Raw genomic sequence first — 15,220 nt, forward strand, 5'->3', positions numbered from 1 at the left:
TTTTCCCTTTTATTTCATCTGAACATTTTTACTTAAGGAGTGAACAAAACCCAAATATATGTTGTTTCAAATCAACAAAGAAGTAAACCATGATGATTCAGGAGGAATTATTGGATTGCCAACTCTATCTATGGTTCATCTGACTGAAAGAAACAGTTTAAGCACCAAATCATAAAAAAATGATAGTAAAGTCCATTCCACATTTTACAGCATGCCTCACATTCATTTAAGCATTTCCAGATTATGAAGGCAATATGACAAGACTCTTTAGATGGCAGTTAACTATTATTCAAAGATATTTTTGACAAAACATGTACTAGAATATATCTCTAAGTTAACTGTTTGTCTATTTCTCATGTATGCATTAAGTTAAATGATGTCCCCTTACATAATCAATTTAGCTTTATTGTGCTTTTCAGGGTCAGAAAATCAAATAAATTAATGACATTTGCATGAAAAATGAATAAACTATTTAATCTTGCTGATATACAATCATAATCACATTATTTGTCCAAAAAATTGTCTTTTCAATGTAAAGAAACCCCTAATGCTATTTCTATTTCAGCTTAATATAAGAGCTAAATGAATAAGTAAGGACCCCCTTACCACTTACTGGTTCAAAAAATGCTCATACTGGTGTCATGTTACCACATAACTACAAATCAAATCTGAAGAAAACTAGTATAGCTGTACTTGTGTGGAATAAAATAAAATATTATGCACTTTATTCCTTTCGGTTAAAATAATAGTACGTACAGGCAACTAATATATGTCGCGTCTCAAAATTCAGTTGTTGCATATGTGTCAGACACTGCGAAAAGTTAAAGCGAACATTTATGACTAAAAAAGTATTGCAATAAACATAAAAATAATGAAGTTCTGCTTTTTAGGTAAATTTTTATCATTATTACCCACAGATCAGGCAGAATTTGCTGAATCAGCAATTTTCACTCCCAAGGGTGGAATTTAAGATCTGTTTTTATTCTAGTTGCCCTTAATCATCTTTTTATTGATCAATTTACAAATTGAATAGGTAAAAGAAAATACCTTTATTGATTTATTGTAAACATATATATCCCAGTTAAGAGGACACGGTAGTATTTCCTGGCCCATAAGGGATAATGATAGCCTTTTTAGAATTTTCACCACTTTCTAACACTGCCAAAAATTCTCAATAAACAGTTAACTGAAGTACTTTCATTATACTATTCAGAAATGAATCTGAACATGTATCGTGACCGTTTACTTTTGTTTATATCTTTAAAAACCTACGGTCACTAGCGCTTTTAGGTCTTTTATCATGCAGTGAATACAAAATTTTTTTAAATTCTCAAAAATTCATTTTCACCTGTATATACAATTATTTCATATTTTTCTACACCTGATTCATCCCTCAGTTTGGGAAAGTATGTTCAGTTGATACTGTATTGTTTGTCCAGTCACACCGTTCAGATACATTGACTTAAATAGGGTACACAAAAGAGCAACCTAAATTCTGGAATTCAAATACTACCGTGCTACCTATATCTGCTTACTTCCACATTTTTCTGTTAATATATATTATACAAGTATTACATAAAAATTAACAGTGTCTATATTCCATCTAAATAAGGTAAGGTCAAATGAACTCTGCCACAAATACATGTTTACTTTGCTACCTTTCCATACACTTAATATATTTGACCCACTACTAATAGTATTTGAACAAAGACTTAACCACTGAAACCTAACCTTGTTCAGTGATTCGTGAAATGAGGTCGAGGTCATGTAATCCATGTATGACCGAAATGTAGACCTTACAAGGATACCAAAACCATGAAAATTAGGTAAAGGACAATGATTGTATGACAAAACTTAGCTTCGTAACACTATGGATGTGTATACAAAGTATAAACCATCCAATACCTATACCCTCTGAAATATAAATATACACAAATAGTTTATGGCGTTGCCGCCGCCACCATCAGATTCTATGCTGTATGCCTCGCGATTTAAAAAAAAACCAACTAATTAGCTATCTAACCTTAACCTGGTCGGTGGGCTTTCAACTTAACAGTAGACAATGAATCGTAATAGCTACTGCTAGCTACGGCAATTTTTCTATGTTGTTTTAATCTGATTAAAGTTCTGATCTATTTTGACTCGCGTGCTCGTATATGTAAGCTCATATAAGGATAACGAAATCAAATATCTATATTTTGATTAGATTGATGTTGTTAACAGCACTGTTTTTGTAAACAATCTTTAACTTAATTGTAGACCAATTTATGCAAATAAAGCATATACGTGTGTAAGATGGAGTGAATAATCTGTTTCTAATTGGCATTTTGTTTTCATAAATACTTTAAAAGAAACCCTCCCCCTCTTTTAGTTTGCATTCTGTCTTATTTCTATACAGCAAAGATATACTCAGACTTGTTTATTCAATTCATTTCGCAATTAAGTTCAATTGAACGTTCTTCAACACTCACCAAGAAAAATGGATATTTACCAAGAAAAGCATTGCGAAAACCTTCTATCAAAAGACGGAAAAATCATTTCATGAGGGAAACTTCTAAATATATATATATATATATATATATATGACCTTAATTAAAGATCCTTAGTGAGCGCGCTCATATACCCCACGTCCCCACATTGTCACTGGACAAATAAAATAACTCTAAGAAAACAAAATTGAATCATAATTTCCTTTCGTTATGCATATCTACATAGTATGTCCTTATTATCTAAAAGGTTTCATGAATCTCTATTGAGTGGTTTCAGAGAAGTTTTGATTACAAACTGTTGCAGTAGTATATTGAGGTAAATAAGTTCAAAGGGGCGTAACTCCTAAAGAAAACCTGAATCATAATTTCTTGTCGATATGCACATCTACATAGTATGTCCAAATTATCTACAAAGTTTCATGAAATTCTGTTGTGTGGTTTCAGAGGAGTTGCGATGACAAACTGTTGCAGTAGTATATTTAAGCAAATAAGTTCAAAGGGTGTAACTCCTAGAAAAAATATTGAATCTTAATTTCCTGTCGATATGCACATCTACATAGTATATCCTTATTGTCTACAAAGTTTCATGAAATTATGTTGTGTGGTTTCAGAGGAGTTGCGATGACAAACTGTTGCAGTAATATATTGAAGCAAATAAGTTCAAAGGGGCGTAACTCCTAGAAAAAAAATTGAATCATAATTTCCTGTCGATATGCACAACTACATAGTATGTCCTTATTATCTACAAAGTTTCATGAAATTCTGTTGTGTGGTTTCAGAGGAGTTGCAATGACAAACTGTTGCAGTAGTATATTTAAGCAAATAAGTTCAAAGGGGTGTAACTCCTAGAAAAAATATTGAATCTTAATTTCCTGTCGATATGCACATCTACATAGTATATCCTTATTGTCTACAAAGTTTCATGAAATTCTGTTGTGTGGTTTCAGAGGAGTTGCAATGACAAACTGTTGCAGTAGTATATTTAAGCAAATAAGTTCAAAGGGGTGTAACTCCTAGAAAAAATATTGAATCTTAATTTCCTGTCGATATGCACATTTACATAGTATATCCTTATTGTCTGCAAAGTTTCATGAAATTCTGTTGTGTGGTTTCAGATGAGTTGAGATGACAAGACCTGGACTGACGGACTGACGGACTGACGGACGGACGGACAGACAGACGGAAAGACGGGTCAAAAACATTATACCCTCCGCAACTTCGTTGCGTGGGGTATAATAACTTTGCCAGAACCCTCTAAATTAAAAATACTTTGGTAACAAGGATAATGAGGAAGACTCAGACACGTCTGACTCGGGGGAAGAAATCAGAATTCTGCATTTTAAAAAGAAAGGTTCGTAGATTCAAAAACCAAGTAAATCTGCTTAACTGCAGGTAGATGTTATCGACAAAATCAAATCGGATGTTGCTCATTTAGCTAGCAACAAGTACTCGTCATTTTAAAACACCTCTTCTGACGAGAAAAAAGCCATATAATCGCTGAGAAACCGAGATGATATTGTGATAAAACCATCAGACAAGGGAAGAGCCGTTGTGGTAATGGACAAAGCTAACTACATCGCGGAAGCAGAGCGTCAGCTCTCTGATGAGAGGTTTTATAAGAAGCTTGACTATGACCCTACTTCTGAGTTTAGTTCCAAAATTATTACTGCGTTACAAACCATGAACGATGACGGTCACATAGATGAGGGTACAATCGGATATTTAAAACCAGAGAACGCCAAGCCTGGTCGATTGTTTCTTTTTCTAAAAATACACAAGGTTAACAACCCTGGTAGACCCATTGTATCCGCAAACGGCCACCCGACTGAGAAAATCTCGGAATTCGTAGACTTTCATTTAAGATCACATGTAGAAAATCTTCCTTTTCACATTCAAAACACTACAGATTATCTTCGTAAAATGGAATCCATGAACCCTCTTCCTCCGGAAACCCTCCTTGTCACTTTAGATGTCACCTCATTGTATACCAACATACCTCATGATTACGGAATACAATCGTGTAAGGAAATATGGAAACACTTTAGAACCCCCTACCGATTGTTTATTTCAGCTGCTTACTCTGGTTCTGAAATGCAACAATTTCACCTTTAATGGCGAACATAACCTTCAGATAAACGGGACAGCGATGGGAACGAAAATGGCACCGTCTTATGCCAATATTTTTATTTGTAAATTAAAGAAACAAATTATTTCAACATCTTTATCCAAACCTCTGTCTTGGTTCCGTTTCATCGATGATGTTGACATGAAATGGAATGAATCACAACAAAAATTGGATGATTTTATCAGACATGCAAATAACGTCCACCAGTCAATTAAATTTACATATGAAATTATCGACTCCAAAATATCTTTCGTAGACACAACTAAATCTATTATAAGGACGGTGTCATATCAACAGACCTTTACTGTAAACCTACAGATAAACATCAGTACCTTTCTCCCTACAGCTGTCACCCCAAACACTGTACAAAAAGTATCCCGTACAGTCAAGTTCTCAGAGTAAAGATGATTTGCTCCTCTAAGGAGGCTGTCACTAAACGTTTACAGGAACTTTTTTTTTACCAACCGAGGTTATAAGAAATAGGTCATAGATAAGGGGTTTGCGCATGCTAATGACATCAGCCACAATGACCTGTTTCAGTACAAACAGAAGAGGCGCAACAAAATATTTCCGTTTGTTTTAACATACAATCCCGTCTTTAATTGCCTTTCACGTTTGATGCGTGCCAATTGGCAAATTATTGCCAAGCACCCAAAATTATCCAAGATCTTTCCCAATCCTCCTGTCTTAGCTTTTCGGAGATCAGCAAGTCTGAAAGACTTATGTGTAAGATCTGACGTCTCCTCAAATAAAAGCTGTTCAACTGCAGGATGGTGCAAGTCGTGTGGTAACAGACGATGTCTGACTTGCCAACAAATACTGAATACTCAAACATTTACTTGCCACTCCACTGGGTCTGTGTACACTATATTTTGTAATGTTTCTTGCAAAACCCAGAATGTTGTATACCTTCTTCAGTGTCGATGTGGCATGCAGTGTGTTGGCGAGACAGAACAGCCATTCAACAAACGCATGAATGGTCATCGAAGTGACTACACCTGCAAGCCCGATTTCCCCGTGAGTCGTCATTTGAGATCACATAGGCACGCCCAAGCTGTTCTCAAAAACCTTACAATCGCAATCATAGACCACAACTAGGGATGGTCAAGGGCCGAAAGACTTGCTCTGGAAATGTTTTGGATAAGAAAACTAAGGACAGTTTCCCCAGAGGGCATACATGAATTCTATATAATAAAACAGTTAAACAGTTTTACACGAATATCATATATAGAGATGCTTGTACAATTCTAAAATTTCCAAAACACGACGCAAAGACTCACAGATATGCCTAAAATAAATTTAGTTATTTGCGATATGAACTGGCACAACTCTAAAATTCTAAAATAAAAGTTAAGATGTTACAACAACTGCGTGGAAATACATTCCCAAAAAACAGCACTGAATGATCTAAGCTGGTATAATATGTCATGTATATATATATAAAGTTATATATGTCGTATATATATATATATATATGTCATATATAAAGCATCTCTAAACATTCCTTGTATCGAATCTTATGTTAAAATTCCGAATTGGGAAACTTTAATAGGTCAAGGTCACTGCTATTTACCAGCTGAATGAAAATTTTAAATATGCACCCTTTAAGTACAAATGTCAATCTTGAATCATATTTGGCAACATGAATATAAATTTAGCCCTAAGTATAGAAACTATATTCTTTGAATTCTTTGAACTTATTTTGATATAAATGCATATCTGTAGGTGCTCCCTGCCTAAACGTGAATCTTCGTTTTCCTTGAAATTTTTGCTTTCAACTTTTACCCAATTCGAAGAAAATCGTGACCAATGGAGACAACAGCGACATAAATATTTCTCCTTTTTCCGATGAAATCAAGTACAGCCGTGATTTATTCCGTTAATCAAAATCGATCAAATTCGTTGACTGGGCATCCTACGAAAAAAGTAAAATCACAAAAATACTGAACTCCGAGGAAAATTCAAAACGGAAATTCCCTTATCAAATGGAAAAATTGAAAGCGCAAACACATCAAACGAATGGATCCAGTGCACGATACAAGATTGTTCAGTCTGTGACTATGAGTTCTGGAAAACAATAAGCAATAAACAATTAAAAGCATAACGATAACCATTAAATATGTACTTATTGTTGGTATGTGATACTTACTTGGTTCAGGCAAATCCAAATCTTTATTCACCTCAATTTGTACATGTAACAGTATCTCTCCTGATGGAACTACATCTTCTATCGCTATCTCATTGAATATCATTTTTATTAAAGTTGATACATGTCCATTCCGAAGACATTCTTTTATATATTCTTGCATATTTCTTTCCATCATCTGAAAGTTAATTACTAGAGATCCTTTACTTATTTTTACAGGAGTAGAAGCAAACCTGGATAAGAATATCCTTTTCAATGTCTTTAGATTGTTTTCAATCGGCCTGTAAACTTCCTCAACTTCCTGTTCTGTCTTATTTGTGGCCCTCATCGTCAATTTGAAATCAGTATTGTCATCTAAAATTAAAAATGCAATCTCTAATATCTTGTTGATGGCTGAATATACTCTTTTAAAAAACAGAAAACTGAAATAAAGTAAATTACGATGACTTTCATTTACAGAATGTTTATTAAGTAAAATTCAATGTTGAACTTGTATAAAACAATTACCAATTTAGTCAGGAAAATGGGTGAAATCAATTTTGTTGCAAAAATTGATGCAAAAAGTGCACGCTTTATTGGGTTTATTTTATAAAAAAAATCGTGACTACAAAAATCCTTCGGAAATAGTCCGAACACTCATTTTTGTTCCGAATAAAACGATATTTGTACTCCAGAAGATGATATATAAGCAAGTTGGATAGAATAGACAATGCTTCATTAAAGTGACTGCAATATTTGGTGCGATGTCATAAAAATGCCATCAAAGATTCCAGGGGTTTTGTTCTCGAACTAAGGATTAGGACGTGTCATAAGACCATCTTATGACATGTCTTTGTCATAAGTCGTGTTCTCGAAGCTCTCTTCATTTAGGATATATCGCATTTTTTCGTCCTAACTTTAGAACACATAATAATGTGTCTTAAGATCATCCTATCTTCCTAACTTTATGACACGTTTCAGACAATTTTTTAACGGCGTTTGTGTCTACAGTGCTGTGCTTACTGAATTAAATGCCCATCTAACTCTCCAATTGATATAAAATAATGTTTAATTTCGCATCCGTAAAGTTTGAATTTCGCTTTTTGCTCATTATTTTTCGTGAAGATGAATATGAAATAAAACACACCATCGGTTATTATCTCGTATCTAAAAAAGCTGTGCATGATTGTAAACTTTGAACTCCGTGGTTCACGATATAATGACACTTCAAAGTCAATTCTAATTTCAAAACAAATTGCTTTCCTGTTTAGATTACAATCCTTTTTGATATTAAGTTATAATTAAATTTGAAATCATGCATTTAATTTTATAATATATATGCAAACAATTCTATTTATTGGTTTCTTCATAAATAAATGCTTATCTAAAAATTGCTTTCACGATTTTAAATTTCGCACTTATAATATGTTTAGGACGCCCTAACATAAGATGCGTCTGAGATAGCTTCGAGAAACAACTTATGAGTGTCCTAAGATGATCCTAAGTCCATCTTTAAATTAGTCTTATGATGTGTCTTAAGACAAGTACTTTCGAGAACAGCACCCCATGTTCACTGGGGTAAAGCTGATGACCGTAACTGGATTCACGGTCATCCCAAGATGTCGGATAACAAATTAGGTCAGTATCTGTATTGTCTGTTAAAGTGTTTCTATATCCTTTTTTGTACAAAGCATACATTGGTACGATGTAAATTTATAAAAGATTTACACGGAAATCACAAATTACTACCGAGAAATGTGTATGAAACAGGATATTGGATTTGAAAAAATCGCTAAGATGACCGTAAATCATAATCGAGATGACTGTAACAGGATCAGCGATTCATAACAAGGGTGACCGTAATTGGTTAAAAGATGACCGTAATGTGTAAAGGATGACCGTAGTTTATAAGGATGACCGTAACATTTAAAGGACGACCGTCAATTCTAAAAAAAATATCCGTATTTGTATTCATAGCTTTTTGTTGAGTTTGTCTCAATAGGGGCTCGGTTAGCTGATATAAATATGTTTAATCAATTTCTTTTTAACTATTTGCGGTATTTTGAGTTCATGACAATGATAGTAAATTGTATATTTCTCGTAAACAATTAAATATCTAAAATGATAACGACGTTAAAATTTTAATACAAATTGACAGCGATACGACGAAAAAAAAACAATAATTGAACATATGAATATCCGGTAATCGAGCCCATGTGTATGGTTCCAGAGGAAGCAGAATAAAATCTAAATTAGTCTTGATATATGAATAACATCCAGGCACTTGAAAATAGTGGAATTAACAACTTTTGGAGTGTCAAAAACTCGTTGGAAGTACTTGATAAATTGCATGCATATATTGGTGATTTTGAATCTGTTCAAAGTTTTGATTTTTCTACCCTATATACCACTTTGCCTCATATTCTTATTAAGAAAAAATTCACACACCTAATTAAATGGGCATTTAAAAAGTCGGAATGCAAATACATATGTTCAAACTCTTTTAGGTAATTTTTTAGTAGCAACAAACTAAAGAGCTCTGTCAATTGGACATGCTTTGATACTATATCTGCCCTTGAATTTTTACTTGATAACATTCTTGTTCGCTTTGGAGATTCCGTATATCGTCAAGTTATCGGAATTCCAATGGGGACTAACTGTGCACCACTTATTGCGGACCTGGTTTTGTATTGTTATGAGTTACAATTTATGACTAAAATCAGCAAAGACCCATCGAAACAACATCTGATACAAAAATTTAACAATACTTTTAGATATTTGGATGATATATTGGCTCCCAATAATGACAACTTCAGTATGTATACTAAAGAAATTTATCCTGTTGAACTTACTTTAAATAAAGCTAATCCTAACAATGACCACTGTCCTTTCCTCGATCTTGATATCTATATCATTAACGGGAAGCTTAATACAAAAATTTATGATAAAAGAGATGATTTTTCATTTCCTATCGTTAATTATCCATTTTTAGATGGTGATGTTCCCTTGTCACCATCTTATGGTGTTTATATATCTCAACATGTACGATTCGCTCGTGTATGTAACAACGTATTAGATTTTAGCGAGAGAAATTTATATATTACTGAAAAATTATTACACCAGGGTTTTCGATATCATAAACTAGTCAAAACATTTACTAAATTTTATCATCGGTATAAGGACATCATTCGTAAATATAACTCAACATGCAGACATCTTATACGTTCGGGTATTTCACATCCAATCTTTTATAGTAATATTCTTTACAAAGCACAAAAATGTCAGTATTCACCTTAAAAGCTAACAAAACCTTTAAACAGACTTATTAAGAAGGGATATAGTTACGATACTTGAGGGTTGAGATCTCAAAAAACATGTTTAACCCCGCCGCATTTTTGCGCCTGTCCCAAGTCAGGAGCCCCTGGCCTTTGTTAGTCTTGTATCATTTTTAATTTTAGTTTCTTGTGTATAATTTGGAGTTTAGTATGACGTCCATTATCACTGAACTAGTATACATATTTGTTTAGGGGCCAGCTGAAGGACGCCTCCGGGTGCAGAAGTTTCTCTCTGCATTGAAGACCCATTGGTGGCCTTCGGCTGTTGTCTGCTCTATGGTCGGGTTGTTGTCTCTTTGACACATTCCCCATTTCCATTCTCAATTTTATTGCCAAGAATGAGTCCGGTTTAAGGGAGGTAATCCAATCTTGTCAATAAATTTATTTCAAGGACTGATAACTCGAGCATACATTGTTATCTCTCCATCCCAGTGTGAGTGGTTCAATGTCGAGATCTGGCAATTAGCACCTTGTACTTTTTGTCTCTTATCTTAAATTCATGTTATAAACATACACAACAAATTTTCTGATTATAGCATGGAAATTGGTAATATATCAAGAACCGACTCTGTTAAAATTTTGGATATAGTTTTCGTCAAACCCATTTTTATGGACGTATCTATAACAAGTTGTTGTCTCTTAGACACATTCCCTGTTTCCATTCTCTATTTTATATCAGTTTCGATACGTTAACTAGTTGTTATAATTTACAACGTGTCTTTTGTTTTAAATTTTATATTATTTTTTTTTAAATTTGATTTTTTATTATCATTCTTTTTTTCGTGGAATGATGGGGATTTGTTTTACATATATGTGTGTTTGTGGACCAACATGATCGTCTATAGTGTGTATCAAAATGTTGTCTACATTAGATGATGTGAATTTGCTGGTGGTATAATGATAACACATGTACTTATCTGATATAAAGAACATTTGCAATGGTAGTTGAAACGATATAATATCAATGTGTGTACATGCATTGGCATTTTTAAAAAGATGTATTTATTATATGACATTAAAAGGAATCCCAGAAATAAAAAAAATAAAACTGTTGGCTTGTAGTTGGAGGCTACATATGGTGAACTATGTATTTGAAGCACGTCTTATTTTTTTCTACCTATAGGATAATACTGTCTTATAAATACGTTTTATACCAACACGATTAATTATTTGATACAAAAAAGGTAATACACATACGGATATTTCTTAGAATTGACGATCATCCTTTAAAAGTTACGGTCATCCTTTATAAATTACGGTAATCCTTTACAAATTACGGTCATCTTTTAACCAATCACGGTCATCCTTGTTATATGTAACGATCATCTTGAAAATATTTTAATGATGATTTACGGTCATCTTAGCGATTTTGTCAAATCCAATTTCCTGTTTCATACACATTTCTCGGTAGTAATTTGTGATTTCCGTGTGAATCTTTTATAAATTTTCATCGTACCAATGTATGCTTTGCAACAAAATGATATAGAAATACTTTAACAGACAATACAGATACTGACTTAATTTTTCATCCGACATCCATGTTGGGATGACCGTGAATCCAGTTACGGTCATCAGCTTTACCCCAGTGATGTTTATAGTTGTGTACGCCTGATGAGCATTATTGCGTTCAATTTAATATATTGGTCGAGAAAATATTTACTCAATATATAATGACGCAAGACACTTTTATATATAATGTTAAACAATGGTATATAGGTTCATGTTTTGAATTACGAAAATAGTTTTGACTTGTATATTACCTATTGGTTTATCATAGAATTTAGATTGCATATGCTCGATTTCTATAGGCTGCAATCCTACAACGATAAACATGTATACATGTAAAGATTATGTTTATGATTGATACGAAAGCTTCTTGGAAAATAAAAGGTAGTAATTCCCGACGGAATAACCTCGCTGAAGTATACAAATGTTTTTGATGTTCGTTATATTGTTAATATTACAAAATGTAGATGATACTATTTGAGTAAGTGCAATAGAACACCATGGTAAAAACACAATAAAAATAGCAAAACGCAACCAAACAACTAACGAATTTAGTCACACCAAATCCAGGAGTGAACACAGATGCTCCAAAAGGTCCCTGTACCCTCTACTCTCATATACACAATGTATATGTCTTAAAAAAAGCTGTAGAGGGTTTAACGTGTTTCCGGGCGCCCTACCTAACAGTAGTGTAACAGCACAGTGTAAGAAAATAAAACCTATTAAATCAGTTGAAAACGTATGGCTTAATAAGGTCATATGAATACAAAGCACACGAACAACTAAGAAACTCTAGACACAAAGTACAGACATTAGAGTACTGACGAGTACTAAAAGCCAGTTCAGAACCAATAACAGATTAAAAAGAAATAATTGCATAATGCAAAAAAAAGAGGTAGGACCGCGAATGTTCGTTGGTTTATGATAACAATATTTAGTTGATTACAACATCAATTTGTATTCCGACGAAAACAACATTCAAAGATCGAATTACAGTTTTGATCGGTTATAAGTTTATTCAAAGGATCGATCAGTTCACACGACTCGGTAACGTGCTCGATAAAAAAAAGGGCAGTTTATGCTTTTTATGTTTGAGTTATCTAATTAAATTCCCCTTGATAAATTTCGGCAGTACATTTTAAAAATATGTGACTAGGTAACGTCAATATATCATAAAGATAACAGAGGGCCGCGGTGGCCAAAAGGTTTAATTATCACTAGCCAATCAACACTGAAGTTGTACGTGAAAGGTGAGATGACTATATTTTTCTGCCAACGAACGGTGGTTATCGTCGGACACTCCAGTTTCAATCACCAATAAAGCTTCGAAATAGCCAATAGTGCTGAATCTGGCGTTAAGGTGGTATGGGTGTCTTTCACCATCTTGGATTGTACAAAACAGAGAATCTGAGGTTCAGATTTTCAATCAAATTAGCAAAATTTAATGCAGGAATGCTGATAACTAATGTGAATTTGCATTTAAAGGAGCAAATTTATAAGATTATAACGTTTCTGGTGCAATAACGTTTGTATCGTTAATGTCAGGAAGCTGAGGATACAAACGTTTAAGATTATAACTTATATATATTAATATTTTTACGAGGGAAGATCATTTTTGGTTGATTTTTAATGTTTTTAAATTGACATTTTAAGGGGAGGTAACTCTGAAATATTGCATTTCTGAAGGAATCTACATGGAATTTTGCTATTTTGTATTATAGCGGAAAAACGGACGGTGACCATATCTTTTCTTTTGATACCCTCAAAGCATTTTCTAATAGCCATGATAGCTATATATATCTTCTCGTATTTTATTTTACAATTCTATTATTTAGTTTATCTTCTAATTACATTATGATGTTTTTTCCTGTATAATCCATACCAAATTGGTCATTTTGTCATAACCTTAAGAAAATGCTCGTTGACCTTTCATTTTAATTATATTTCTGAACATATATCAATATATACTACGTTTTGGCAAATTATGAACACATTCTATCATTTTTAATTTAGACTCCCATACATGTACCACCTTAAACACAAATCAATCATCGATCAATAATGTAGATACACAAAATGTAGCAGTAAGTATGTTTAATCCATCAATACAATTAAATAAAGTCTGATATTGTAACATACTGCAGTAATTTATTCATATATATTTAGTTAAACAAACGACTGTTTAGGGCTTATTTTCACTTACACCGGACAATAAAGCGACACAGACTATGCATGTGTATCACGTGATTAAGCACCTATTGAAACATCTGTCTACACAACGCCATTGAGTAAAGCACACGCTTGTGCTGAGAAATATGCATAGGAATTGAGCAGTCCATGCAGTATTATGCTGTTTAAAGTCGTAATGGCTCAATGAGTTCAACCCACCATTTTTTTCTTAAAATGTCCTGTACCAAGTCAGGAAAATGGCCATTGTTATATTATAGTTCGTTTCTGTGTGTGTTACATTTTTAATGTTGTGTTTTTGTTGTGTCGTTGTTCTCCTCTTATATTTGATGCGTTTCCCTCAGTTTTAGTTTGTAACCCGGATTTGTTTTTATCTCTATCGATTTATGAGTTTCGAACAGCGGTATACTACTGTTGCCTTTATTTAAATGCAATAAAAATATAATATCTTGTGTTATCTTCATCAATTTAGAATTAAGCAAAAAGTGTGTAGAAATAAGTTACAATGTATATCCGTCAGATTTACACTGAACTGCAGTAAAGTTTAGCGTTTGGTAATTCATTGATAACATTCTGGCGTATCACAAACAAACAACTTGTAACATCCTTTTTTATTGGCCGAAATATTTAAATACAACAACAATCGTAGTGTGCACGTGAATTGACACAGGTGACCGACTATGGAATGTACTCTTCTTCTTCCAGTAAGCGGCCACCGTCAACTGGTTGACTATCCTGCCACATTTATTGAGTGCGCGCATGAATACAATTTTAAATTTAACAAAAACAAAAAACAAAAACAATTAAAAACCAATTGTTCAGAGAACAATTGAAGGTCTTTCCATCCATATAGATCAATTTTGAAATAGAACTATGAAAATTCAGTTTGAAATATCATATCCAGCGTCAAATGATAGCTTATTGTAAACTGATTCTAAAAATATATGGTTTCTATACATTTTTTTCTAAATAAAGGAGATAAATTGTTACTTCCGGTTTGAAATATGTCACTTCAGCTTTTATTTGATAGTTTACTTGATACTGATTCCAAAAATATATTGTTCAATACACTTTACATCAAATAAGTACAAAACAAAGCTATTTCCGGTTTACACAAGGTCACTTCCGGTTGGCTTTTCAAGGTCATGTAAATTGCAACCTAATAAAAAAAATTCCATGGCTTTATCGTGTTTAAATATGAAGTTAAAGCAAAGGTCAAAATCTAGAACATCAAATTTAACTTTGACCTTGAGCTCAATTTCAAGGTCATACACCAAGGACCTTTAATCATATTACCCTAGGTCTTTATTATACTTGGTAAATGAGTTATACTACCATACATGTAATTTTAAATATAAAAAGGGAGAAAACTCTCTTTTACGGTCAACGTACCCTTTCAACCAAATCATGTGTTACGACATGTCGCAACTTACAATTTAGTAAAAATATTTTG

General features: G+C 33.2%; 1 protein-coding gene across 2 annotated transcripts in view; it reads right to left on the bottom strand.

Annotated features, from left to right (window-relative positions):
• Nucleotides 1-15,220, bottom strand: part of LOC127707340 (uncharacterized) — a 181,825-nt gene that overhangs the window by 56,709 nt on the left and 109,896 nt on the right. For both annotated transcript variants that reach the window (XM_052211853.1, XM_052211854.1), the window contains 2 exons: nucleotides 11,835-11,891; nucleotides 6,764-7,114 (listed from right to left, as the gene is read on the bottom strand). In XM_052211853.1, the coding sequence (XP_052067813.1) occupies nucleotides 6,764-7,114; nucleotides 11,835-11,891 (408 nt within the window). The remainder of the gene's footprint in view (nucleotides 1-6,763; nucleotides 7,115-11,834; nucleotides 11,892-15,220) is intronic.

The sequence above is a fragment of the Mytilus californianus genome, unplaced genomic scaffold, assembly GCF_021869535.1.
Source record: "Mytilus californianus isolate M0D057914Y unplaced genomic scaffold, xbMytCali1.0.p SCAF_65, whole genome shotgun sequence".
Classification (NCBI taxonomy): Eukaryota; Metazoa; Mollusca; class Bivalvia; order Mytilida; family Mytilidae; genus Mytilus; species Mytilus californianus.